Source organism: Harpia harpyja, chromosome 6 (genome assembly GCF_026419915.1).
Source record: "Harpia harpyja isolate bHarHar1 chromosome 6, bHarHar1 primary haplotype, whole genome shotgun sequence".
Taxonomy (NCBI): domain Eukaryota; kingdom Metazoa; phylum Chordata; class Aves; order Accipitriformes; family Accipitridae; genus Harpia; species Harpia harpyja.
In genome coordinates this window covers 15487441-15513928 of record NC_068945.1, presented here as the reverse complement: position 1 = coordinate 15513928, position 26488 = coordinate 15487441, and the positions used below count along the sequence as shown (strand labels likewise).

Here is a 26488-nt window from a genome sequence, read left to right as displayed (position 1 = left end):
ATCAGCCAGAATCCCTGTGGCGCAGGGATTTTGGTGGTGAGTTTGGCCACAAGCACCAGGCAACTGGGGTGTCACCATACACAGGCATTCAGGAAAGTGAGACGTGTGCCACTGCCCCTCAGCTCGTGAGGACAAGCTGTAGGCTGTCATGGGGCAGTGGAGGGTGTGTATATAATATGGGTGCCCGGTGCTGTGGGGATGAAGCAGTATTGGGAATTTTTTTAACAATGATCCCTCCTGTGGACAGATCTGTGCTTCCTCCTGAGACAAACAGCTTTGTGGCTTCTTCTGGTGAAGTGTTCAGGAGCAGGCAGGTGAGATGAGAAATGGTTCTTGGGGTGTGTGCAAATTCCCCAAATACCGCTTTTCTTGCAGAAAAGCAGAGCCTGTGGGGTATACAAAAAGCTGCAACCTCAGTCAATGCAGTATGAGTCACTGGCATGGTGAGCTCACTCAACAAACTCATGTGAGGAGCCCACAATCAATTTTTAAATTCTTTGGAGAGTGAGATAAAGGCAAAATCCCTGCCTTCTCTTGCGTATTATAGCACTTCTGCCCATATTTTCCTTGTCTGCAGCCAGTCAGCAGGCAGGAGGGAGGGGCAAAGCCTATTTAATAAGTAAGTTTTGCAAGGGGCTGCAGCCTCTCCTTGCCTGCGGTGGCTGGGAGGGGACCGTGCATGGCCACCTACCTGGAGCTGCCCACCCGCGCGAGAATGCCCATCGTGGGACTGGGGACCTGGCAGGTACCTGCTGGAGCTGGGGACCTCTCCTCATCCCCCTGCCGCTGGTCATGCAGGTGACACCAGCAAATTGCTGAGAATCGCGGTAGACTTTTTCAGCAATCTCCTCTTCAGGTCAGGAAAATGCAGCAAATCCTCTGTGTGGCATTTCTTGCTTTCTGAAATATTTCAGGTAATGCAGGTATTTACATCTGTCCTTGAGGAATTTTTTTTAAGTGAGCAGGTGGTGCTGACTTAGTGCAGGTAGTGAGCAGGTAGAAGGAGATTTTTCTTATCTATGGAAAAAAATTACATACTACAGAAGCAAAAACTTCTGCCTAGCTTGTTTTTCTTGGTTTTTTTTTTTTTTTTGCTTTTGGCACTGGGTATTAATATCGCAGCAAGTCATGTAGGTGTCATCTTTGATGAGTGCATGTAAATATAGGAACTTAGGTGGCAATGAGTGGATTTGGAGGTGGGAATTTACATTAACTCCTTAGAGGCTGAGGATAACTTATTTGTATTGCAGCAGATGAGTACGCAGCATTTTGCACGAAAATAGTTTGGGTAGGTATTTACCTGCAAATGTTATCTAATGGACTTCTGGTAAGAGAGAAGATTTAAGGATATACTGAACTATAAATGTAAAAGGAGTCTGGAAATGAGCTGAAAATTTTAAGAAAGTGAGCTGCTTAAGTCAGACAAAAAAATAGTGGATCATGCCCTGGATTTGAGACTGGAAACTAAGTATGTTGAATTGCAAGCTGCCAATTCTATGAAACACTGTCCAGTCAGCATAAAATTATCTTAAATTATTCTTGCTATATTTTTGGGTCAGCTGCTGCTAATCATCATGTAACTTATGCACAAATGGGGCTTTGTTTAACCCTTTCAGTCTTGATTGGTCAGATGACAAAACACACTAAGAAGTCTAGAATAACTAAGTAGGCTTTGAAAAAAGCATGCCTTGCGTGGAGCCTCTTAGGGCACTGACGCTGGGGTGGATGAGCTCTGTGAAGGAACCTGTTAAGATGCTAACAGGAACCGATTAGGACTAAACAGAAGGAAAATTTTGGACATGTGATCCCTGCCACCACAAAAATCTCTTGTGCTAATGCAATGAAAACATGGCCCAAACCCACTGCGATTACTTCATCAAAGCTATTCGATCTCAAGGTTCCCACAGCAGCTTCAGCTGCGACTCCCTGTGTTTTGTTGCGGCAGTGGGGCCTCTCTACCCCATCACTCTGAATGTTTTTCTGAAAAACATCTCACATTATAGAGTCTTGTGTAATCACAGGGTATATTGTCACCTTTGCTCTCCACTGACGACTCCTCCACTCAAAAGCGGTGCCCATCGCCCCTGTACGGCAGCTTTCCCATGCTGCAGCAGCAGCACCCAGAGAAAAGGCACTCTATGACGCCCGGCGTTTGGCAGGTGTTGCCGCCAGCCTGCTGCCCCATGCCTCCCGAGGAGCTGCAGCGTTCATACGTAGGAAGGGGTGGGATGGGGTAAGGGGCTGCAAAAAGGAAAATTTGTAAAACTTTAAACTGGCTGTTTGGTTGTGTGTAGCCTTGTAGAAAAAAAACGCTACGGTTTCTGGGTTTTTTTTTAATTTAGATGAACCAAGCAAGCACCCTTTGACTGGAAATACTTGGAGAAGTGAAATCATTTAAAAAAAAAAAAGATGATGGGTGGGGATGTAATGAAGTTAAATGTAGGAGGTGGTCGCAGTTTTGCATCATGTTTCTGCTTGAAGTACCATTTTCCAGAATCGGTATCCAGTCATCAAACAACTCTTCAGTGTCTCCAAGCCAAGAATCTGATTTACTTTGCTATTAAATACCAGGTTGTGTATTTTACCCAGGAGGTGGCACTGTCTGTGTAGGGTTTTGCTGTCCTCTCACCTCCCTTGTCTTGTGTCAACAAGAGCCGGCTTGTTTGTGTGCAGGGCCAGCAAGCTTTCCAGAGGTGATTCATTTCCTCATGTTGCCAGGATCCCACACTAAAATTGCTTTTAATTTCTGGGCAAATTAGAACTGATTTTGAGATAGCCTCATGTCCGAATGTGAACATTCAATCCTTAGAAAAGGGCAGATCAGCTCAGGCAGCTTATCAGTGACTCCCATGGCCATTTTATTCCAGAAAATGAATGAAAGCAAGAGCCAAACTGGAACACCTCATTATTTGGGGGAGTAAAGTCTCCAGATTTGGAGAACAGCAAACTTCTGCTGCTGTTCACCGAATTACTGACTTGTCTTCTTATTTCAGTCTCTCCAAGGAACAGCAAGAGATGCAGTGAAGTTTGCCATCGGTGTTGGGTACCGCCACTTTGATTGTGCCTACCTGTACCAGAATGAGAATGAGATTGGGGATGCACTACGAGAAAAAATTGAAGAGGGGATTGTGAGGCGAGAAGACCTCTTTATTGTCAGTAAGGTATGTCTTTGGATAACTTGTCTCACATGAGGCCAGCTCTTAGGAAGAGAGACAAGGTGCCAACCTGCAAAGTGCCAGGGGATGAAGCTGGTCTGGGAATTAACTCCTCTCTGTCAGGGCAAAGCATTTTGTGGATGGAGGGAAGGAAGAGGTCAACTCTTGGGAAAAAAAAAAAAAAGGCTTGATTTGAGAGGGATTTTTTTGTAGTCCATATCCATTGTCAGCCATGGAGACAGGAACTGAGGCCGTGCTCTCAGTGGCCTCTGAGATAGGAAGCAGAGCTATTGTATTCGTGGTCACTCCTGCTGCGCTGCCGGCCTCAGCCTGTTAACTCCTGTATGTTATGGTTTGTTTTGTTTTTTCCCCCAACAACAATGGTAGGAAAAATAGAGTAACTTCTATCTGCTGGAAGCTGGCAGGTTGATTTTCACCAGTTTTGCTTTTTTCTTCATTTTGTTTAATTGTTGTATGAATCGTTGGAATTTTAGAGTATCTTGTTCTCATTTTACTTAACTGACAGTATCGCAAATAAAGTAAGGTGCACAAAAGTGGCACTTTCTCAAGACAAGACAATGTGCCGTATCACGAGCTGCCTCTGTGTCTGCGCCATGTGTTTCCCTGCCAGGGATGCTCTGCGGTCGTGAGGCTAGGAGAGCAGCTCCCAGGCTTTGCGTTACCCCTGCAGCTGTGGTCCGCCTTCCGCGAGAGATCCCTGGTGAAGGAGGCATGCCAGAAAACATGTCCTGCTCTCCAACTGGATTATTTGGATCTCTACCTGATGCACTGGCCCATGGGATTCAAGGTATTGAGGCTTCAACTCCCAGGAGCCACCTGTCAGAGCTCTGCCACTTTTTCCTTTGGGACCAGACATGTCCTCTCTAATGAGGGGTGTTGTTAAACCTCATTAGGACATAATGACAAACCTCCGCATGGAGTGCCCAGGAGGAAAAGTAAGGTCATGGCTGCTTAAGCTAGGTATTGTAGTACAAAAATCACCTTATTTTACCCTGCACAGCATTTCCATGTCATGGATCAAATTACCATCCAGATCACATTCCTCTTAAAGCCTGGGATTTGGCTATCATTTGCTTTTCCAGGATCAAACAGTTGTGAATTAGTCCCTATTTTTCTCTTCTCTCTCTCCCCTCAGGTTAAATAAATCCTCGTTTCCCCATCGTGTCACATCCCTGGCCTTCCCGCAACCTGACTGAGGCACATAAAAGTGTCTGCCCTTCCTCTGCCTGCAGGACAGATTCTCAAGAAGCAGATTTTCTTGAAGATTACTCTGTTCATACAGATTACTGGTTTTGGCCACCTCTTTCCCCAAAACAAACATAGGGCAGGATATCCAGCATGTGTCCAGCTCTACTCGCTTGTAGAATTTCTAAGTGATTTCTTTAACTACTTACGATTCAGCCTACCTTAAACTCACTTTTCTGTTGTGATGATAGGCAGGGGAGGAGCTATTTCCTGCAGATGGAAATGGCATGATCATTCCCAGCGATACAGATTTTCTGGATACATGGGAGGTATGTTCATTGACGGGCCAAAAAATTCTTGCTAGTTTGAAGTAACAGCCTGAAAACTTGAAGGTTTCTACTTTGGGAATCATTCTGAGAGAATTTCTGATGTGAAGTATTCCAGATTGCTGATTTCTCTGTACCCTTGGGCTCCTTCTTGTGTTACTTGCCAAAATTGAGGTAATTTTTATGTCTACTGCTTACTAAACTGGCTGGGTGGGCATGGCAAGAGGAAATCTTTGACTGTGTGTGTACCCTGCAGTGGCTTGAGCTGACATACGCTGTCGCTTCAGACCCCACACCACTCTCTGGACATTTTTCAGTGGCTTTAGCTGTAGCCGTGCTCATCCCTAGTTGCACCTGAGCTGTGCAGACCACAGGAAAGCCAACATGCCTGTGCCAAGGTACCCAGAGCATCCAGATTTCCCCCCTCTAGAAAATACTGGAACTTGCCCAAAGTCCTTCGCTAAAGCTGTGTGTGCAATGCAAACAGGCAGGAGCACAGGCTGCGTGGGAGACAAGACTTGGCCGCAAGTTCAGATTTCTGCTTGGCTGATGGTTTGGGCCTCCTTTCCCTTCCACCCCCACCGTGTGCTCAGCATGGCCAGGTCAAAAGAAGCCAAGAGACTCACCAGAGTCAGAAGAATTCGCTGATGTGTTTTTTTCTTCTGGCAGATGAATAATAAGGCACATTTTTGTTGCTCATTTCAAGGCAAAAAGTGGACATTTCAGGCTCCTGCTTGTGATAGCAACTTCAAATAAAAATGATTTCTGCTTCAGAAGAGGTGTTATCTTCTGCTCTAAAGATTATTTTCTCCTGTTTCTTTCTGCTGGAGGTGCCAATCTAATTAGGGCTGTCTAGCTGTTTTATTGTTTGCTAGTGTGAACGAAAATAGGTGGTGGTGGGGGAACACAGCGCTGCTTATACTATACTGCCACTGCTAAATGGTACATCTCTCTTGGGAAATTAATCAACGTTGATGATCTGGTATCCTGCTCTAACTCTCCCAGAACAGCTCCTTGTCAAGCCACTCTGTTCCAAATGACAAGCTTTTTATTATGGGATAATTATTTCTTAGCTGAGGAGTTATCCTAAAAACCCCTTTTTTATTTATGAGCAGAAGGTCTACCTGGGGATAATATTTCAAAATAGTTGTATTTTACTGAAGTAATAGTAGTGTAGTAATTGTTAATCTTGAATAATGCTGTTATTTGTTTGTATGATGATACATGACGAGAGAGCCTGAGTCTTTGACCAGGGTCCCACTGTTCACTGTACTGTACTAACGCCACATCAGGAAAGGATCCCAGCCGTGAGGATTTTTACCACTGAAGTTTTTGCACAGGCAATTTTGCCATATAAAAAAAAAAGATCTTAATTCAATAGCAAGTCTGATTCTGTAGGGTTTCTAGGCTATGCAACAGCTGGCGGATGCAGGACTGGTGAAAGCCGTTGGAGTCTCCAACTTCAACTGCAAACAGTTAGATCAGCTCCTGAGCAAACCAGGCTTAAGACACAAACCTGCAAATAATCAGGTAAATTGTTCTCAAACTCATCAGTACTGACATCACACTTATCTGGGGTGTTGCATTCGATGCAACATCTCTGGCAGTAAAATACCTTTTATGTTAAGGCTGTGCATTTTCATATCTGTGTGGGAATACACCTGTGTTTGGCTAAATCATGGAGCAATCAAAGATGCAGAACGTTCTGTGCCCTTACTTGTGCAGGAAGCTGCAGTCACACAAGCCTGCGGCACCCCTGGCTTGAAAGTGCAACCTTCACCTTTCTTCTGACTGCAGCACTGAGCTCATGCAGGCCGAGAGATGAGCTCTGAAATGGAGAATGCGGTGGGGCTTACCCATCTCCTTTCCTACAGCTCCTAAGGAAAAAGAGGCTGCGTGAATAGGTAGGACCAGAGCCAGGCCACGCTGCTGGGGTGAATAGGTAGGACTGGATGACAGGAGAGTTGGGTGCTTCAGCTGGATGTGCACAACTGGAACTTGGAGCCCACTGACAGGGGGACTGGGAGAGGTCATGAAAAATGAGGCAGGCAGCTGGAAAGAGAAACTAATGTATGAAGATTGGGCCTTGCTGGAGGCAGCGTTGGGAATAAGGGGAAAAGATCTGAAGCACTGGCTGACTCTCTTAAAAACCCCATAGCTGCAAAAAGAACAACCTTTTCAAAGCTGATGTGGGGCTTGGTAGGTCACCATAGTGATGCTAAACCTTGAAGTACCTTCTGCTTATGAAGAAATCTGATTTTTTCTTTGTAGATTGAGAGCCACCCCTACCTTCCTCAGGAAGAGCTGATTAAGTTTTGCCAATCCAAAGGGATCTCGTCACTGCATATTGTCCCCTTGGAGCACCCAACTGGCCATGGTAAGAATACTTTGTGAGACTTCTTTCTTAGACATTGATTGGAGCCAATACAGTAAACCAGTCTTGGGATGTGGATAAACCTTCACACACACAGAAACCTCTCTCACACTTACTGTGATATTCAGTCCACTAATTCATACCTGTGCTGTTTCTGGAGTTTCATATTTAGGAGAAAAAGGATCAATTGGTTGGTGAAAGTAGTGAAGATAATTCTTAACTGAGCTTGGATGAGCTTATTAAACATGTAAGAGAACTTCTGAACTAAAAAAAAAACCAAACCCAAAACAAAGCAGCACATGCTTATGAAAACAGCAACTTTGCAGTCTTGCTGAGACAAATGGATTAGGTTTTTAAATGGATGACTTGAAGAAATTTTGCTTTTACTCCAGTCTTCATGGCCTTCTCCGACCTGGGACAGGGTGTGTACCAGAGCAGCTGTGCTTGTGAAGGACATGACAGCTGCCCATTCTCAAGATGAAATTTTCAGGATCTGGACAAAAGAAGTTCCCGGCCTGAACCCAGGCTGGACTGAAGTGTGTTTCAATGACCGGCTATACTTGGACAAAAGAAATTCCCGGCCTGATCCCAGGATGGACTGAAATGTGTTTCAGTGACCTGTTATACTAGAAACTACAGGCCTCTTCTCATGTGCCAACCTGTGATAAAAGGAAAAGAATGAAAGCAGGGACTGGAGCAATGAGAAGATGGTGAATTAAGTGTGCAAGATGATGCTTTCTTATAATTTAAAAAATATTCTTACCCTACAGTGCTTGAGGGAAAAGATAGCGGGCCACTGAACTGCTGAAGTCTGCTTTTTATTTTCACAGGTCCAAGCCTGAAGATATTTCCTTTTTTGATGATCCCCAAATTAAGGAAATAGCACTCAAGTACAACAAAATCCCAGATCAGGTTAATACTGGTCATAGTATTTTCCCTGGTTACAAGTATTTTTCCCACTCATGCTAAAGTAACTATTTATACAGGTATTATGGAAAGCTGAGTTCCAGCTGTGTCTCATACACATTGTAATGCTTTAAAGAATATTATCTCTAACACTAGTTTTAATGATGGACAGAAGATTACCAATGGCTTTGGGCTTTAATTGGCACACTAGCCACTTCTACACACAGCATCCCTGGCCAATTCTGAACTCTTGTTCAATGCACTCCCATGCTGTCATCTCAACTTCAGAGACAGATAATGATTAAATGAGCTCATGCAATAATGAGGAAGGGTTTACTATAGTGCTTTTCCTACGTGAGACATCTCTGATTATCAGTAGAGCTGTTCCGTGTAACCATGTAGGCACATATGGTTTTCAGCTTTCGGAAAAGAGGCAGAACTTCTCAGCTGTAATTCCCTGTCTGTTCCTGCAGGTGCTTATCCAGCTCCAGGTTCAAAGAAATGTGAGTGTAATTCCCAAATCTGTCACTCCACACCATATTGAGGAAAATTTTAAGGTAAGATGGTACCTTACAAAATTATTCATGGTGTTAAACTTTACACAGAAAAATCCACTCTGCCAGTGGAACAAAGTACCCCTTTCATACTTAGAACTGGCAAAACCTTTTGTCTGTCAGATACCACGTAGGTTACTCCTTTATGCATGCAAAAAATTACTTTAAAAGTAAGGAGCCAAGTCTCCTTCATTAGAACACATCAAGTAAGAGAGATTAACTTTTCCACCTTGTAATATAAATATGATGCAATTAGACCCCACCAGCACTGTAACTTTATGACATGTATTCATTGCTCACCACAAATGTGCATCTATTGCACGCTTCCTAGTGCTTCAACAAATACAATGCTTTTCTACTGCTGTTTTTGGTATTCTTTCTGCAAATGAACTTACACTTGTCTCTTTGCAAACTGAAGTAACCCAGCTGTTTGGGACCTTTATTCAAGTGTTTGACTTTGAATTGGCTAAAGAGGAGATGGAAACCTTCCTTGCTTTCAAGAAGCAGTATCATATCTGTGCATTAAGCGAGTGAGTATTTCCTCCTCCTCCATGTTTTAGCAAGATTGGATTATCATTGGCTATCCTCTTAATGGACAGTATTTGATAGTCCCACTTAAAAATAAGAAGAGAGGGAATGTTAACCAATACCTGGGCATATCCATATCTGCTGGAATCCAGCACTAGGGTTTATTAGAGCATTGCCCATCTTCTACAGGTTGGTAGCACTGGGATTTTTGCAGGTACATTGTGTGTTAAGATATCTTGTAATGGATGCACACCAAACTGCTGTCTGAAAATCAAAATTGGCTGGGAACTCTAAAATAAATAGGCGGCAATTTTTTTTTTTTCTGTTTGCTTTGGCTACTTTATATAAGAGACAGTCAGTATAAATAAACTCCATTTTAAGAATGAGAATTGTAAGGTTTTTTTGAAGTGAAAAGCTGTGCCTATGTATTTATGCCAACATTATTAAGGCAGCATCTAGATAATAGAATGGTTAGATACAGACTTACAAAGATCTGCAATTTATTCTGTTTTCCAAGGTTACTCACTTATCTAATAGCATACAGCAGAGTTAGGAGTTCACAAGACAGCGGTTTAGTATCACAGGGAAGTTTAGCGATTTCAGCTAAGCAGAAGATACATTATCTTTTGAGAACAAGGTCACTGTTATATGTGAAGGTTACAGAGCATTAACTTCCACTGCCCTGTGTAAACTAAGCAGACTCACATTAGTGTTTTTAATGTAGTTCACAGTTTTAGTTCTGCAGAGCTTTTGTCAGGGGAAAAAAGCCTTTTTTTCTTAGCTTTAAGACTATATCCTTAAAGTGTTTTAATCATACTCTCTTCTTCTAGATGCAAAAATCACAAGGATTATCCTTTTTTGGAAGACTAACATAGGCATTGTCTTCACATCCTCTGGGGATCAGGACTGTATATCATTGTTTCAAGCAATTTGTAATACTTCATGTGTATTAAATCACAATATAAGTGGAATATGTATTACAAGATGGGAGAAGGTAGCTCACAGGCATTCTGAAGAGTAATCTTTGAGCGTGCATGCATTTGCTTCCCTTATTATCAACCAGTTATATCAGTCCTTTACCTGTATCTTTGCTCTGCTCTTCTTGTAGCAAAATTCTATTGTAGCAAAATATATATTCTCTTATCATTTAGTAATGATAAAGAAGTTTAGTAAACCTGAATCTTTGGGATTTGTGAAAAGCAGTCTTCATCATAAATATGAAACCTGACAAGTTTTAGAGAAATTTAGATTCTCCCAGTGGTTGTATTTTTAGACAAAAGTTCAAAACATATGCTATCTTTCAGTTGTTAATGTAAGGCAATCCATTTAACATCAGAAGATCTTTATGTGATAAGACAATATGCTGCTTGAGAGTCTTAGTTCAGTAATTTCAGCATAACAGACTGAAAGCTCTTTAGAGGACACTGCTGAATTATGTTTCAGGAGCTGTTTTCTTAATGAGGTGTCCTATTTATGAACTGCTAAAACTAATAAACTGGTAGGAGATTTGTATGTTTGGTCTATTGTATCTACAAAAGTATGTAAATACTGCCTTTATCAGTAGAATGGCTGCAGTTAAGACTGCATCTCTCCCAGCAAATCCAAAGTCTGATAAAGGAGACACAGAGGAATTATTTTGTTTGGCAACTGTCTTATTTAACAAGCAGAAAAGTTGGGCAGCTTCATAGAAGCCAACAGTAGATTTTCACTCTCTTGTACTGCTCCCTAGATATTGTCTGCTTGTGTTTTGACTCAAAGAATGTCACTGGATGTTGTTTGCTCTGGTAAAAAAAGTCAGTGCTACTATAGCCCATGCATCTGCTGGAGTTTTAATGAGGTGTCTGTTAATCCAGACTTCTTGCTCTTTAAGTTTAACATGTGACTCAGAACTCCTGTAACTGCTTTAGGCTCTTCCAGCCCAGCAGAAGAACAATGTGGATCAGCACTGCCTGCAGAGAGGAAGGACAATTGTGTAATTAAGGTTCAGAGCTAGGATACACACTTCGTGGATATCCTTTTCCAACTGATTTTCTTTGTAGTTGAGGTTTTTAAGTCTATAAAGGAAATGATGACATATCTTTGAGCTACTTTAGACTTTTGCAAGATGTTTGAATAACAGGTGCCCTAGAAATGGCAAAGCAATTCTGTCAAATGGGATTTCCTACAGTGACTCTTCTAAAGAGGTCTGAAAAGCATGTCAGCAATTGACACCAAACAGTTATAGCGCAGTGGTATGGACAGGAAGGTGCCTGTAATAGGTACTCTTTTTTTCTCCACCCCCCAAACATGCTAAATTGAAAGGGTCAGTTACAGGATTCCATCATAGCTGCAGTCAGAAAATGAGCTACATGGAAGGCACTCTGCTTCCAGGCATTCAGACTGTGGTCAGGTTGTCAGTGTGGCATACAGCCTATCTTGAAATATTCTCTACTTCATAGGAATTTTCTAGCAACATTCCAATTTAATCACAGCTATCAGACTTGAAGTTATTTACAGGATGTTTATAGACTGTGGCAGGCAGGAAGTTAGACTAGATGATCACAGTAGCCATATAATAGTAAAAAATTCAAAACAAGTTAGAAGCCAGAGATTGTGCATTTGTTTTAGAGACAATAGATCTTTTTCAGCTGCAGAGACCTTAGCAAAGGTAAAAGGAGAAAAATTTGGGTGATGTCAGTTACTGGGAAATAAAGCACCCTCTATTTTGCAGCAGAGCTGCAGCCACACAACTTAAAGACAATGTGCCTTTCTAGCAGGCCATCACTGCCTCACAGCAATCACCGCAGCCTATGACAGCAGTAAGCCTGCTGCTATTAGCTGCTCAAGAAGCACACTTCCTAGCTTCACCATTTCACCCACCCCAACATCTATGCCACAAGGGCACTGCTCTAACTGCATCTGCTACCTGTAGAGAGGGAACTACAAAGCATGATCTCCCTTGTATTTGGTTTTGAGGATTCAAAAAAATCTTCCTACCTCTTCTGTGGTTTTTTTGTGAGTTCAGACTTCACTTTACATAGAACCTGCTTGCTAAGAAAATAAAAATTGTCATGACATGCTGGGGTAGAGACTTAGGCTTGTTTTACTGCTCTTGTAAATGCAGTTGACTAAAGAACAAGTGTTATGTTGGTCAGATCACTGCAGCAGAAGAGAGAAAGGGACAAGCTACAACTGTCTTCTAAAGAGTTCTATTTGTTCTGTCAGTGCAGGGACCTGCAGCAGAGGTATTGCCACACACTAAAAAGTGCTGGAAACTTTCTAGTCTCCAGATTCATCTGAACCCTGTGTTAATGAGCAAACGTATACTGATGGCCATTTAACCCACTCCCTTTTCTGTGGTTGTAACTAATTCAACTGCATGCTGCTATCCAGGTAGCCTCAAGGTACATGCAGTGATAGTCTGTCTCCACCTACTTTTCAGTGGCCCATGGAGCATCTGTTAGTTACTAATCCCCAGGCTGGATCGATGTCTAACACGAGGAGCAGATATACAAAAGGCCACAGGTCTGGCACTTCATAGAGCTGAAAATACCAAGGCCATCTCTTAAAGCCAGGAGAGAACATGCTATGCTACAAACAAAATGCTTCAGGAAAAAGACCATGAGTATTCTCCCAGTGTCAGATGCAGAATAAACAGGCTCAAGTCACCATGACCAGCTCTAGGGAGCACAGTAAGTTTCCTGAAGGACTAACAGCTTCTATTTTTTCATCCCTACTTCATCAGCAGCATAATCATCAGCTTTCTGTTGGAACCACAACAAGATGTTTATATTATCCCCAAATAATTTTCAGTTTCTGTCAGCTATGTAACAGTGCTCTTAGACCAAACCTGCAGATACATCTTTCCTAGTCAGCAGTGAGATTATCCATGCCACTGGACTGAACCCAGTAAATGAAAAACACCTTAGCTTAGCATTTTGCCTTTGTATCACAACACATTGTCCCATGACTTGAGCTTTTATTGTGCAGTTCATCCATTCTGGTATAGTTAAGCCTTCATTAAAAGTTCCAAAGGGTCTGGGTAAAAAAAAAAAAAAAAGTTATGTCCATGTTTTAGAGGGAAAACAGGATAATGCAGGTAATGAACAATAGGTAAAATTCAAAACTCTTTGCTGCTCAGATTTTCCATCTATTATAATTCCAACCTCTCTCATATTGAGCTCAGTATCATTCAAAACCAAACAGAATAAGAAACAAAAGAATGAATAAGATAGACACCCATTCCATGAACCTTTTGCATTCAATCCTGCACAAAAAGTTCTGGTCCTTGCCTTCCTCTATATCTTAAAAAAGATTTATAGAAGACTGACTAGGATAATCAATGGCCTAGGAATAATTTCTACAGACAGCAGTTAAGTAGACTAAGACTTTACTTGACTTGACACCAGTGCAGGGAGTGTGCCAGAAGTTTCTTAAATCTGGAGCAGCTTGGAAAGTGTGACTGGAAATAGACCACTTGCTATCTCCTCCACTGTAAAAGTCAGCACTATCAAATCAATCTAGCAGCAGACAAGCCCAAAACAAATAAGAGATAGCAATTCTTCACAAGATATGTAGGTGTGAAAAATCATTCCCTTGGAATGTAACAGATTCACAAGGTAACTGAACAAGAAAGAGTTAACTGATGGCTGTTAAACACAAAAGATCTTAAGTTGCTGTCAGAATATTTAAAAAAACCCACACAATTGCATGCAATGCTCAACTTACTCATCTTCAACTTGTTTTGGCCACAGCTGGAGACAGAATGCTGTAGTAAGTAGATACTTAGTCTGATTCAGTTCAGCTGTTCTTATGAGCAGCTATCAGCTGGCTTGTAATCAGGCTTAAAGTTCAGAAAAGACAGATTGTATATTCAGCTCGATTTTTTTTTTCCCCTGAGAATTTGGAAAAAAGATGTAGTTTTGCAGATGTTTGTACTAGCAGTCCTGTACCATGCACTTTAAAAAATTAAAATGCAAGAGCAACATGGCCTATGAAGAAGTTTTAAGAGTTGCCTCAGCTTAAATGAGCAAGGTCCTGCCAGAATAAGGTAGGGCTCTGTACTTTTTAAGTGGCCAAGGCAGAGGGAGGGATGACAAATAGTTACTGACAGAGTTTATAGATGACAAACTAGGGGAGTATTAAGTGATTAAAAAGATAAAATAGTTTGTCCTGAGTCAACTGTTCTGTGCCCCAATTAAGCAAAAGACTCCAGATTTCTAGTAGTATCTTCAACATTGTGAATACAGATTAAAAATCCAAATACAGGATTTTCTTTTCCTGTTTTCAATAACGTAGTTTCCTGTGCCCTGGATTTCACAACTCTGCACAATGTTACAGTATGCACTTGTGCCAGTCTCGTGAGATCAGCAAGAAGTGAGATCCTGCCTCTTCCCCAGAGGGAAACAAAGACCAAGTTACAGATCATCACATAAAAAGTGATTCCAGCCAGGCAGGCTTGTGTATTTATGTTCCAGTATCAGAAGTCAAGCCATTTTCTCCCAAAAGCAACATCAACTGCAACCTGAAACATACTGTGCCTGTAAGACTATTTGTGGTGTCCTACCTCCAACCAGCAAGATGCTAATTCCAGCTGCTTCTTGTATTCTCCTCTGCTACCCCCAAAAATTCTCAAAAAAGGTCTCTTGTGTTCTCCACCGAGATAACTGCCAATTTTCTTTGTTTTCCCCATAAATCAGTTCACCATTATTCTTTGAAAATTGATCTATTCTGTCAGAGCCATTTTCCTTTTAACATGAAAAAAAGGCCTGCTAATCTGGTATCACTTGAAGCAGTGAGAGTGCAGCTGGAAGTGAAAAAGATTTTGAGTACAAGTACTGATTCTACCAGTCCCAAGAACATGATTTTTCTGTCTCCTGCTCTTCATCTTTCCTGCAAGCTGGACTCCTCTTCCTAGGGTGTGCTACAATATCACAGTAGTGTAACTGCTGCAGCAGAGTCCTGAGAAAGTCTAGTAAGAGAGGCCAACAAGGTGGAACTGAACCACAAGTTCTTAAATCAAAAACACAAAACAAAAACACAACCACTTTTCATTGGAAGAGCTACAAGATTGTATTTGTCCTAAAAATTTCTTTGATCAGAAACCCAGAGATCTGTCAAATCACAATACAAAAACAAATGCTGTGAACAGTTATAGCAGGAAGAGCTCAGTTAGCAGGAATGCTAGGCTCCGGATATCTAATTCTTTGATCTTTCCACTTTACCTTTTAAGAGATGAAAGGAAACCTCTACCCTTGTAGGCAGAGTGTGGCACAAGCATGGGGGTACAACGGCCATTTATTTTACTGTAACAATCGCCAGATCAACCTAGATTAAACAAAGATGTGGTTGCAGTCTAGAAGACAGGCTCTTCCTCTCTCTCAGCCTTATTTAATTATATCTGGCCTTAAAGAAGCGATCCAAAATCATTATGGGTGACATGGTTTTCTATCACTCCCTTCCCACTCATCCTTTCTGACAACAGCCTGCCTTCTGTGCAAGGTTATGCATCACTGTCCCTTCACTCAGGTGCTTCTCTTTTTCCTCTCTTCCCACACCCCTATTTCACCAAGCATCCAAGCCCTCTGCCGGCTAAGTACTGCACTGTGTCCCAGAACTACCCCTTCCAAATTCTTTCCCACTAAGTCATCCAGCAAAATACAGAGAGCGCCTGTTACGCAGTACCACTCCACCCTGAGTGCTAGCTAGTCATCCTTCTGCTGCAGAAGAGTCTGTCTGAAAGTCTTCTCCAGTAAAATTCCTACTCTGAGAATGGAAAATTTCAGGCACAAACTTTCATAAAGTTACAGTGAAATGAAAACAGAGGAAATTAACAGAACCTCATGTACTATTTTAGAAGCCCTGACCCTCAATGTAACTTCTTGCCAGAACACATTTGTCACAAAAATGTTATTTCTGAGCAAGTCAACATTGCCCTAAACAGTTTTCTGCCACAGCTCAGACTAATCTAAGAACATTAGCTGTTCTGTTTTTGGATGCCTTTGGGCTTTTATTTATCACATTATAGATACACAAAAACACTTGCAGAGCTGAAGCTTTTTGTATTGGCTTTTAAGCCCAGAATTTAAAGTGACTGTAATCAATTTATGTTAGGAGAATCAGCATTAGAGGAGAATATTGCTTAGAGTCAGGCATTGATTCTCTCCTACCTCTGCCTCGTGTTGGAAGTTAACTCAGTCTTGTCTGTTCAGCCTATTGTAAATTATTCTGACCAAAAGTGTGTTACATGTAAAGCCTGGCCTCAGCAATAGTGGAAAGATTTAAAAGCAGCATTTGAAGATAACAAAATCTGTTTTCTCAATATAATGGTCAGCATTTATCAGAAAGAAAAATTTGGAATTAGTATGACTCCTTAGTACCTTTTCATCAGTATCCGGAAACAAGCCACCTGTTTCACAAATAGTTTGAGAACAAACTGCACTCACAGTACATTTTAACCTGGCTGAGTTCCCTTTAAGGTACACTATGTGATGCAGTTATAGAATCAGAATCCCACCTTACACTTACCCTTTAGGGGTGGTTATGCATTAATAGTTCTGGTGTCTCCCTTCTTTTAACTGTTCAGAAAGAACCCCCTTTCTGCCACACCTACATAACCTCCTTCAGAGGACAGTTCACACTCTAGATCTACTCAGACCTCTGAAAAAAATTTACAAGAACATGTAAGAAAATTACCCAACACTAGCCACTGTTTTTACCAGTGCATTTTGTGAGTAGTCTTAAGCACCTCCCAGAAGGCAACAACTTTAAAACCATTACCTGCAAGTATTGTGAAAACCATAAAACACTCCCAAGGGATGAACACACCTCACATGTCAAAATTCAGCTATAAGCTTATTTTTCTGTCCTCCCAGAACAAAGTAGTAAGTTTCTGATCTTCTAGCTCATGACACAGGATTTTCTTAGAAATCCATTTTTACCGTATTTGCAAATGGTAGCTTGTACAAGCACAGAATTCTTTCCTGCATCATGTGCTGCCTGCCTGGAAAGAACAAGTTTTCTACTGCTTACTAAAACAATCCCATAGGATGCCCTGTAGACTTCACGTCTTCAATGGAATGAGTTTCCTACTAGCCAAAGTATACTATCACTTCAGTACAATAAAGACTGATCTAAACATTAGTATATTAGCTGTCAGACATATCAAAACAACTCTAAAGAGAGGCTCAGACTCATCAATGGCCACAGGTACATTACAGTGTGCATCAATGGCCACAGGTTCATCACACTCAGGTGTTCTACATGCACACTAGCATAAGAACAACAGAGAGCTAGCGGGTCATACAAAAGAAGTTAACATCAACAGCATGTGATTTCTTGGGGGACAGTAATTTTCCTTGCTTTTGTGTGATCTCTAGAGACAGCCGATATAGTACAGCTACTCCAGCATTATTACCATTAGAGCATCGCTGAAATAACCATCTCATTACACACAGTAATGAAACTGTATTTTATTATAAGCAAAACCAGCTTTTATATCACCAAGAAACCAGGACCTATACACTTTTCAAAGAGCTACCCATGTAGAAACTGCTGTACTTCAAAATCAACTTGTGCTTCCAATTAGAGAAAAAAGCATGGAGTGTTACAAAAAGAAACAAAACCAAACCCACAAGTATCAGAAAAAAGCAGACTTCATTAATTATGTAAAATCTGCCAATATCCTGGTCCTTCCAGACAATAGTCACTAGCTCCAATTCACAGTATTCCAAAATAAAAGTGACTGCTTGTTCAAACTTTCTCAGTGTTTTCTGCTTACCAGTTCCAGACATGCAGTTTGGCAAAGACAATCTACTAGTCCACACAGTGTGCTCTTCAGAAGCATTTTAGCATTTCCTTCTTCCAAAAAAGAAAACAACACAAAGTCACTGAGTACATATACTGCATCTCTGTGGGGGAAAAAAAAAGAAAAAAAGAGGGGGGGCATCTGATGCAGTGAGAAAGCTACGTAGACAACTCATAGGCAACAGCAGAAGTATATCTGAGAAGTCTGGAGAAAGGCAGGAAACCATCTTCAGTACTCTGCATTGAAAGGGTAGTCCTTGTGAGTTTTGCACCTGCAGGAAATCAAAGAGGAAAGATTACAGTATCTTTCAGACACGATACATGCAGCTGTAACCACTGCAAAGAGCTACTAAGGGAGGAGCTGAACTGTATAAAAGCAGTCAGTTTATTTCTGTTTTCTTTGGTGATGCACTACATTTGTAAGCAGAAAGATTCTCGAGTGCTTTCTCTTACTTGGGCTCTAAGCATCTCAGGCAATGCGACCTAGGTGCTTTGTAGACAACTAATTCAAGGTTTCACTGTTTACTGCCATGATGACCTTTTTTGCAGCCTTCCAAGAAAGATTTCGTATCTGGCTTTAGGCTTCCAAGTTGCAAATCCTCATGTTACTTTTTGAAAGTTCACCCACTTTCCCAACCACTCCTGAAGAACATACAGTCAGTTTTTATAATATACCTAAGGCCCATGGCAGAAAGACAGAATACCACATGCAAAGTTAATCAAGAATTTGAGTCCATGTCATGCCCATTTCTCTAATATGGACAAAATAAAAATTATGATAAAAGCTTCCTGTTGCAATTCCAGCTACAAAAAGTTTCTTGGAGACTGAACATGAAGCTTGCTTTATGCTCGTCATGATTCGGTTCATAACATGAACATCTAAAATTTTACTCTGAAGAGTTATTTTGAGGATGACCCTTTTGGAAATTCAGTTTGCATATCCTGAATTTCCATCAAGCCTAGTATCTCTAACTACATATACTATATTATGACATACCAATAACTTAACAGCTTGAAAAAAAACCCAACACTGCCACTTACGTGCTCATTGCACAGGCTCTCCAGTTTCTATTAAAGCTGAGAATAGTTGCCATCTCCTCTTTAGTCAATTCAAAGTCAAACACCTAAGAAGAGAAACAGCTGGAAATCACTTCTTTGAACAAATCAGAGATTGTAAGCAAAAAAAAAAAAAAATTTACAAAATTAATGAACAAGTCCACAGTGTAGGGGTGCTTGTTAGAATAAATAACTGCTTCATGAAGGAGGGAAAGCAAAAAGATGGCACTCTGGATTTCTGAGACTCCACTAGCTGGAGTAGGGGAGGGAGGTGAGCAAGGAGAGGGAGGAATTAACAAAAAAATCTCAAGTTGCAGTTACTTGTGCCAATTGTTTTAAGAAGTTTGGAGAGCACTTGAAGTTGCAGAATGCCTGAATCCTACATTCATGAAAGAGGTACCTTTCTGTGCTATTCTAAAGGAACATCTATGAAAGACTTTCATATTCCACCTAATGCAACTGTCTTCCAAAATATTGGTTTCAGTCAAGGACCACTGAATCAAGAGCAGCAACACGGTTTATGGACACCAGGACCATTTTCTTAATAACGCTTGCTCTACATAAGCCTTTTGTGGCATGCTACTGCACTCAGGCCCCAGGGAAGCTCTGTCAGACAACTCATCCACATGACACAGAACAGGAAGCATCACATAACGTGACTGCTAAGATGATCAGCATATTGTTTCCAAAAACTTTGTTCACTTCTGCTCTTCAACTGTAACCTTAAGTTTAGCCCTCTGTAGACCGTAGATAAACAGAGAGAAAAAGCCCAGTCCTCTTGCCTTGAGAAGGACTTCAGAAGGGTAAGAAAGGATCGCTGCTTGCTCTGCAGGGAGAAGCCATGTCAGCCGTGAACATGCCCCGCACCCAGGTCACTCCTAATGACTCACCTTGAAGTTCTCCACAATGCGCTGTGGTGTTACAGACTTGGGAATCACAATCACATTTCTCTGGATGTGGAACCGAATGAGAACCTGCAAGAGGCAGAGTCAGAGAGGATGGCTTTTGTTCTATTGGCAAGCAGAGCCTGTTCCAACAGTTGTTTTCTGTAACCCGTACTATTCAGCAGAATTAACCTGTTTCTGCAGAGCTGCATTTCAAATCATACCCGAATTCTAAGCAGCACTTTCTGAAGTGCAAATAGAGTAGTGTTGGAGCCCCATATAGAAGGCCTCCTCTCTCCTTTCCCATCCAGTTTAGTGATACTAAGTTCCTTTCATTCCCACCTAGACTTTTAGTAGGTGTCATGGTTTAACCCCAGCCAGCAACTAAACACCACGCAGCCGCTCACTCACTCCCCCCCACCCAGTGGGATGGGGGAGAAAATCAGGAAAAGAAGCAAAACCCGTGGGTTGAGATAAGAACGGTTTAATAGAACAGAAAAAGAAGAAACTAATAATGATAATGATAACACTAATAAAATGACAACAGAAATAATGAAAGGATTGGAATGTACAAATGATGCGCAGTGCAATTGCTCACCACCCACCGACCGACACCCCGCCAGTCCCCGAGCGGCGAATCCCTGCCCCCACTTCCCCGTTCCTATACTGGATGGGACATCACATGGTATGGAATACACCGTTGGCCAGTTTGGGTCAGGTGCCCTGGCTGTGTCCTGTGCCAACTTCTTGTGCCCCTCCAGCTTTCTCACTGGCTGGGCATGAGAAGCTGAAAAATCCTTGACATTAGTCTAAACACTACTGAGCAACAACTGAAAACATCAGTGTTATCAACATTCTTCACATACTGAACTCAAAACACAGCACTGTACCAGCTACTAGGAAGACAGTTAACTCTATCCCAGCTGAAACCAGGACAGTAGGCTATACAAGAGTTCACTTCTCTGCAATAGGACTTGAGGTGGGAAGACTGAAACGTTACAGCATCTGAAGATGGGTCAAGAAAATGTTTCTTGTTGACAGTCAAAGAGCCCTTGCAAGCATGCATTGCAGGCCACATGGTAAACAAACATGTGTTGCTACTTAACACCACAGAAGAGCACCACAGGTGACAGGGAATGAAGAGCCAGCCTGTCCTTTTCATTGTCATTAGCTGTCCTTTATGCTCTGTTACAGGAAGGGGTACCCAGTTTTCAGCACCTATGTACCTGTGCTGGTGTTTTGTTGTGCTTGGCTGCAATCTCTTTGATTTTGGGGTCATCCAGAAGGGAAGGATCCTCTGGCTTAGCCCTACACAGAGAAAAGAAAACAGTGGCAAGAAACCTCCACAGAGCCAACCTAGCAGAGATCTGTATCTGGATGAATAATTAATGGTGCGCTTGTAGTCTCAAGGTTTCAAGCATAATCCATGCCAGCTCCCTTGCAAAGCACAAAGAAATCTTACCATGGTCTGTCAGGAGAACCAAGGGGACTGTATGCTGTCACAGCAATACCTTTGGATTGACAGTACTTGATCAGCTTCTCCTGGGTAAGGTATGGATGACATTCAATCTGCCAACATAAGAGTACAGAGATTGACAATGATTTAACGGCTTTAACATGTTCTGGGGATTAATCAAATCAAAGGCTGATTTTTGTTCTAATTTATAATCTCTGCGGGATACTATACAGCCTTTGTTTTCTGTATGCCCCCACCCCCTTTCTACTATTTGTAGTAGTTCTCCTTGCAGTGAAAGGTCCAAGGACTGTAATGCCACTCCTTAAAACTTTGCTGATTCATATGAACTCCAACATACAGGACAACCAGCCACTAATTGCTTAAATGGGACAGTTCATTAAAATGCACACAAAAGAACTGTAAAGTCGTAATAATAGGATAGCAGACCAGTAAGTACAAGGTTCTCTTTTCATCCCTAATTAAACATGCCATAATGTAGTGGTGGGTTTGGTTTTTTTTTTTTCTTTCCCCAACTACCATATCAACTTCAACACCGGTATTGTTTCATTTGTTTTTATTTGCTTTGTGTCAATACTCACACTGAATACCTTCAGTGTGCAAACAGTGAGAATGGCTAACTGCTACAGATTTTAGACCTTCAGCTTACTGTCCACTATAGGCTTTTTATAAAGGCATGCATACTTACCATGAATTTCCCTAAGAATATCTACATAACAGAAAACAGACTCCTTAACAGAGGAACTGTATTCTGCAAGCTAATGCACAGATACGCAGTACGTAACAGGAATTATTCATGTGTCAGAAGGCAATCAATGAAAATGAATATTTGATACTTTGCACAGAAGGACTTTCAGGATAATTCCACACCAGGGAGCACTACTTTTTTCTCAGTAGGCAACACCAAGAACCTCTTTGACTACACTGTCATTCAAACCTTCTGCAGCCTGCTGCTGCATTCTGAGTGAAGTCCCTGGAAACTTGTGCTACTGGCAGGTGGAGCAAGAGAGTGCAAAACATGGGATCAGTTTACAGCCTCGAGTGCTTTATTTGTGGTTCTAGTTGCCTGCTGTTACCAGAAGTTTGCATGGCCATTTCCCTTCTAGGGCATGTTGGAATATTGGACAACAGGACACAACTCAGTTTTGGGGACAAATTATACAGATTTATTTTGCTTCAGCAGCTCTAGAAACACAGTTACTCAGGAGTAACAGAGTACCTGGTTATTTTCTCAACTATTCAATAGGTAGAATTTATGCAATATAAGCAAGGCAAAGTCATCCTTACCTGTCCACTGGCACTCAAGTTTAAAAACTTCTGAGCTACATTATCTAGTCTTATGTTTGGACCAGGATGAAAAGCCTATAATGTACATTTAAACAAGTATCTTAAGCTACTGCAATCCACACTGTGTGGTAATGATCAAGTATAGCACTTACTGAACTAAGTACTAGTATCATTGTGATGTAATTACTACCTTGCCAAATTAATTTCTCACCACAAATGAAACCAATGTGCCTACTGACTGCAGTAAAATTAAGAATGGGAATGACACCAAATACAGGTGATTACTGGATTACACGTGAAACATCTGCACAGAGAAAGTGTTTGCAGGAAGCACTATCACCATTAGGTCAATTGGTAAGTGCAAACAACAGACAAGCTTTCAGGCTTGCAAGCATTTCTTCAGAAGCAGTATGTTTTGAAGGACAGGGACCAAAGACCCATTGCTCTGAGCTTAACTTGATTATAGTAATCAGAGAGCTTGAGAACATTTGCAAGTGTGAGAGATGTAAGGTCAGTGACCTCTATGCAAGAGACCACAGTAATTATCAACTACAGTGATAGTGGCAATAATGTGGCAGATGTTGAAAGGTACCATAAGACTTCTAAGTACCCTAAAAGTATATTGGGACTGATAATGAAAATACACAGTAGAGAGTTGTGAATTTTGCACTTGTCAGAATGTTTCAGTTTTATGTTGAACAGACGCCCAGAGAACAATCTTACTAGCTTTCTGAAAAGAGGTGTTAAAATCCCTTTTCAGTACATATGCTCAAGCTAACACAATAAATTAACCAGGTCTTGTAATCATGAATCAATAACTGAGACTGCAGTCCTTCAAGTGCCATAGCAATCAAGGACAAGTCTAGATAGACTCCCACAGGGGGCTATCCTGGGACCTGTTCTCTTCCACAACTTGTGCCAGGCTATAACCTTGTCAAGTTTGCAGGTGATGCCAAATCAGGGGAGGACTAGTCAATACACTCAAGGGCAGGGCTGCCACTTCAGAGGGACCCACTCAGGCAGGAAGAACAGGCCAACAAAAGCCTTAAGAAATTCAACAAGGCTGCATGCAAAGCCCTGTACCTGGGAAGGAAAAGCCCCTGGCAATAACACAGGCTGGAGCCTGACTACCTGCAAAGCAACTATGCTAGAAACGACCCGTGGGCCATAGGAGGCTGAGCTGCACATGAGCCAGTAGTGAGCCCTGGCAGCAGGAATACAGCCAGTAAATTGAGGGAAGTAATCATCTGCCTCTGCTCAGCACTTGTCAGACCACCTTTATAATACTGTGTCCAGTTTTCCCCCTTCCCAGCCCCCTCAGCAGAAGAAAGATTGACAGACTGTCATGAATTCAGCAGAGGGCCACCAGGATGGCTGGGGGCTGGAGAACCTGCTGTATTGGGAAATGTTGAGGGAGCTGGGCTCGTTCAGCTTGGACAAGGGAAGGCTTCAGGTCTCCTAGCAGCAGTTTTAATACATAAAAGAAGGTCATCCAAAGACAAGCCAAGCTCTTCAGCGGTGCACGGTGGGAGGACAAGAGGCAACAGACATAAGCTGAAACAAGAGAAGTTGAGACCAGACATAAGATGACTCCCTCCCTCCCTCCCCCATACACCCAAGGCAGGGGGGTCAGGCAATGGAGCACACTGCCTAGAGAGGCTGTGCAGTCTCCATCCTTGCAGGTTTTGAAGATGGATAAAGCCCTGGGCAACCTGGTCTGATCTCACAGCTGTACTGCTCTGAGCTGTGTATTACAGCAGATTATCTCCCAAGGTCCCCTACCACCTTTATTTTCCTAATATTTTATTCAAGTGCTGTCTATATACCTGGACACTTCTACTCTATGGCCTACCTCACAACTCCATTTGCTCTGTCCTCCTAATCCTCATTAAGTCTGTAAACAGTCCATAAAGCATGTTCCTGTTCAGTTCCCTCAGTCATCAGCAACAGGAACTGGCCTCTCCACAGAAGAGTTGAAAAACAGTCATCCAATTCTCTGTTAGGTCCTCATATATATACTAAGTTTTACTTCAAGTAAGTTTTTAAATATCATGCGAGTTCCTGCTGCCACCCCCCCCCCCCCCCCCAAAAAAAAAAGATTCTGGAGCTGCTCCTTGCCAGATTTCCAAGCAGTAGTGCAGAAGTCCATAAAAAACCAGCACCTTGTGCATCAAGAAGCAGTTAAAGGGTGGGACTGAGAGAACATGCTGTGTCTACTCCATTCTCTTTCTATAATCTCATTTCCTAAGAGGTTAGTAATTCTATTAAAAAAAAAACCAAACAAAAACCAGCAAACAAAAAAACCAAAAAGCAACACCACTCAAACATTTGCCTGCTGTTACTTTGCAGCTTACCTGGTTATTTGCAGGCTTGTATTTCAGTCCCGGCTTGTTCAAGATTCTTTCAATCTGTTCATGGTTAAAGTTGGAGATTCCAATGGCTTTTACCAGACCAGCATCCACCAGCTCTTCCATGGCCTAACAGAAAGAAGCAAAAAGTCAGCATGTAGTATACATGAGAGGGCCTGAAGAACATGTTCTTCCCAACATGGCTTATTTTCTTCATGAGAAGCACAAAATAAGCATTTAGATTTTCAGAGTTCAAGTCTGAGGAGAAAAGCAGAGCACTAGTATATTTGTGCCATGTCTCATATTTCACCAAAGCTCAAAGACTCATTCTTTGAGACTGTGGAAATTCACAGCAAGTTAGAAGTGGAAAATAATGATATCCAACAATCCACTATTGTACCAGCAAGTCCTTCCAAGTAGTTCTACATACATAAGACAGTTTAGACTCCTGAAGGTAATGAAAACATGGAAGAGACTGCTAGGAACAGAAGACACAATTCTCCTACTGTGACTAAACTTACCTCCCATGTATGTAGAATATCCGTGTTGCTGGGTATAGACATGCCTTTGTCATCTGTGGGAAACAGCTCCTCTCCTGCCTGTCAGTGACAAAGAAAATGCTTGAAACGCTCTTTGGTGGGAAGTTAGGTTAACACCAGCTGAAGACCATGATAGTACAGACTCCTACTGCAGGACATACTAATACTTATTAGCTACATATGTATTAGATAATACTAATACTCATTAACTACATTCTTCAGTCTTTTCTTTTCCTTTCCCATGGGATTATAGCATTTTTGCCCCCAGCCCTCCCAATAAAGACAGGTACTTCTGCTGGACACAATGTCTTCTGGCTCATCAAAATACATATGGTGAAACATAACTCTCCACTTGTAGAATTATAGCCAGTTTACAAGTTTACTTTCTGTATTACAAAAATACACAGTTCTTACATGGACATAATGAAGTGTTTTATTAAAATGTGTAATAAGGGCCCACTTAGGACCTGGAACATGTTCAGTCTATATTGGACAAGATCTGCTGACAGGTCTTTCACGGGAAGACTCATTATTTAAGTTGCTGGCATAGGGAATGTTAAAACAATCTGTGTCCCAGTTAGGGCTACATTCCAGGTATCAACTTCATTCAAAACCAGTTGTTTTCTACTGATACATTATTACACCACAACACATTTTCACTTTGATAGTTCTGTCCCTATTAAACTAATTTTAAAAATACAGATGTTATGAAAAACAGTTGATCTCAGAATCAACAAGTAGAAAGAAGACTTTGAAGAGGCTCTAACAGAAAGACTAAGTTTAGAAATATTCAAACTGAGATACCAGTTCCTTTGCATGCAGTCAGTAAAAGAGTTAGGAACTAAAAAGTTTCACCTTTTGAAATCCAAGGTCTGTGGAACACTAAGGCTCCTACAGCAAAGGTCAGTTCAATCTGTACTGTATTAAAGGACTCAGTGATTAAAGACAGAAATGAAAGACAGAAACATTCTCTTGTTCTGTGATTCTGTAACATGCAGAGGAAAGAATGTCTGTCAGGCAGCAAAGCACAGCCCTCATTCCCACAGCAGGGGAACCACATCATTGTC

At 41.6% G+C, this 26488-nt stretch overlaps 2 protein-coding genes across 9 annotated transcripts in view; one reads left to right on the top strand and one right to left on the bottom strand.

The window, feature by feature from the left end:
* The window catches only part of LOC128143477 (aldo-keto reductase family 1 member B1-like), a 90685-nt gene that overhangs the window by 44525 nt on the left and 19672 nt on the right, over nucleotides 1-26488 (bottom strand). For 6 of the 8 annotated variants that reach the window (XM_052790735.1, XM_052790734.1, XM_052790739.1 and 3 more), the window contains 7 exons: nucleotides 25404-25481; nucleotides 24889-25011; nucleotides 21236-21342; nucleotides 21000-21081; nucleotides 19780-19863; nucleotides 18875-18957; nucleotides 17485-18105 (listed from right to left, as the gene is read on the bottom strand). The exons of 1 other annotated variant lie outside the window; for it this stretch is intronic. In XM_052790735.1, coding sequence (XP_052646695.1) covers nucleotides 18063-18105; nucleotides 18875-18957; nucleotides 19780-19863; nucleotides 21000-21081; nucleotides 21236-21342; nucleotides 24889-25011; nucleotides 25404-25481 — 600 coding nt within the window. In that variant the 3' untranslated portion in view covers nucleotides 17485-18062. Of the gene's footprint in view, nucleotides 1-17484; nucleotides 18106-18874; nucleotides 18958-19779; nucleotides 19864-20999; nucleotides 21082-21235; nucleotides 21343-24888; nucleotides 25012-25403; nucleotides 25482-26488 lie in introns of those variants that run through there. One more of the 8 variants, XM_052790736.1, reaches the window with a different exon arrangement.
* On the top strand, nucleotides 531-10561 carry LOC128143483 (aldo-keto reductase family 1 member B1-like). Its single transcript, XM_052790749.1, is given in 11 exon segments — nucleotides 531-745; nucleotides 2994-3161; nucleotides 3847-3963; nucleotides 4613-4690; nucleotides 6095-6217; nucleotides 6959-7019; nucleotides 7022-7064; nucleotides 7892-7973; nucleotides 8441-8524; nucleotides 8948-9051; nucleotides 9880-10561. Coding segments are annotated over 11 exon segments (966 nt in total). The 5' UTR covers nucleotides 531-679; the 3' UTR covers nucleotides 9920-10561.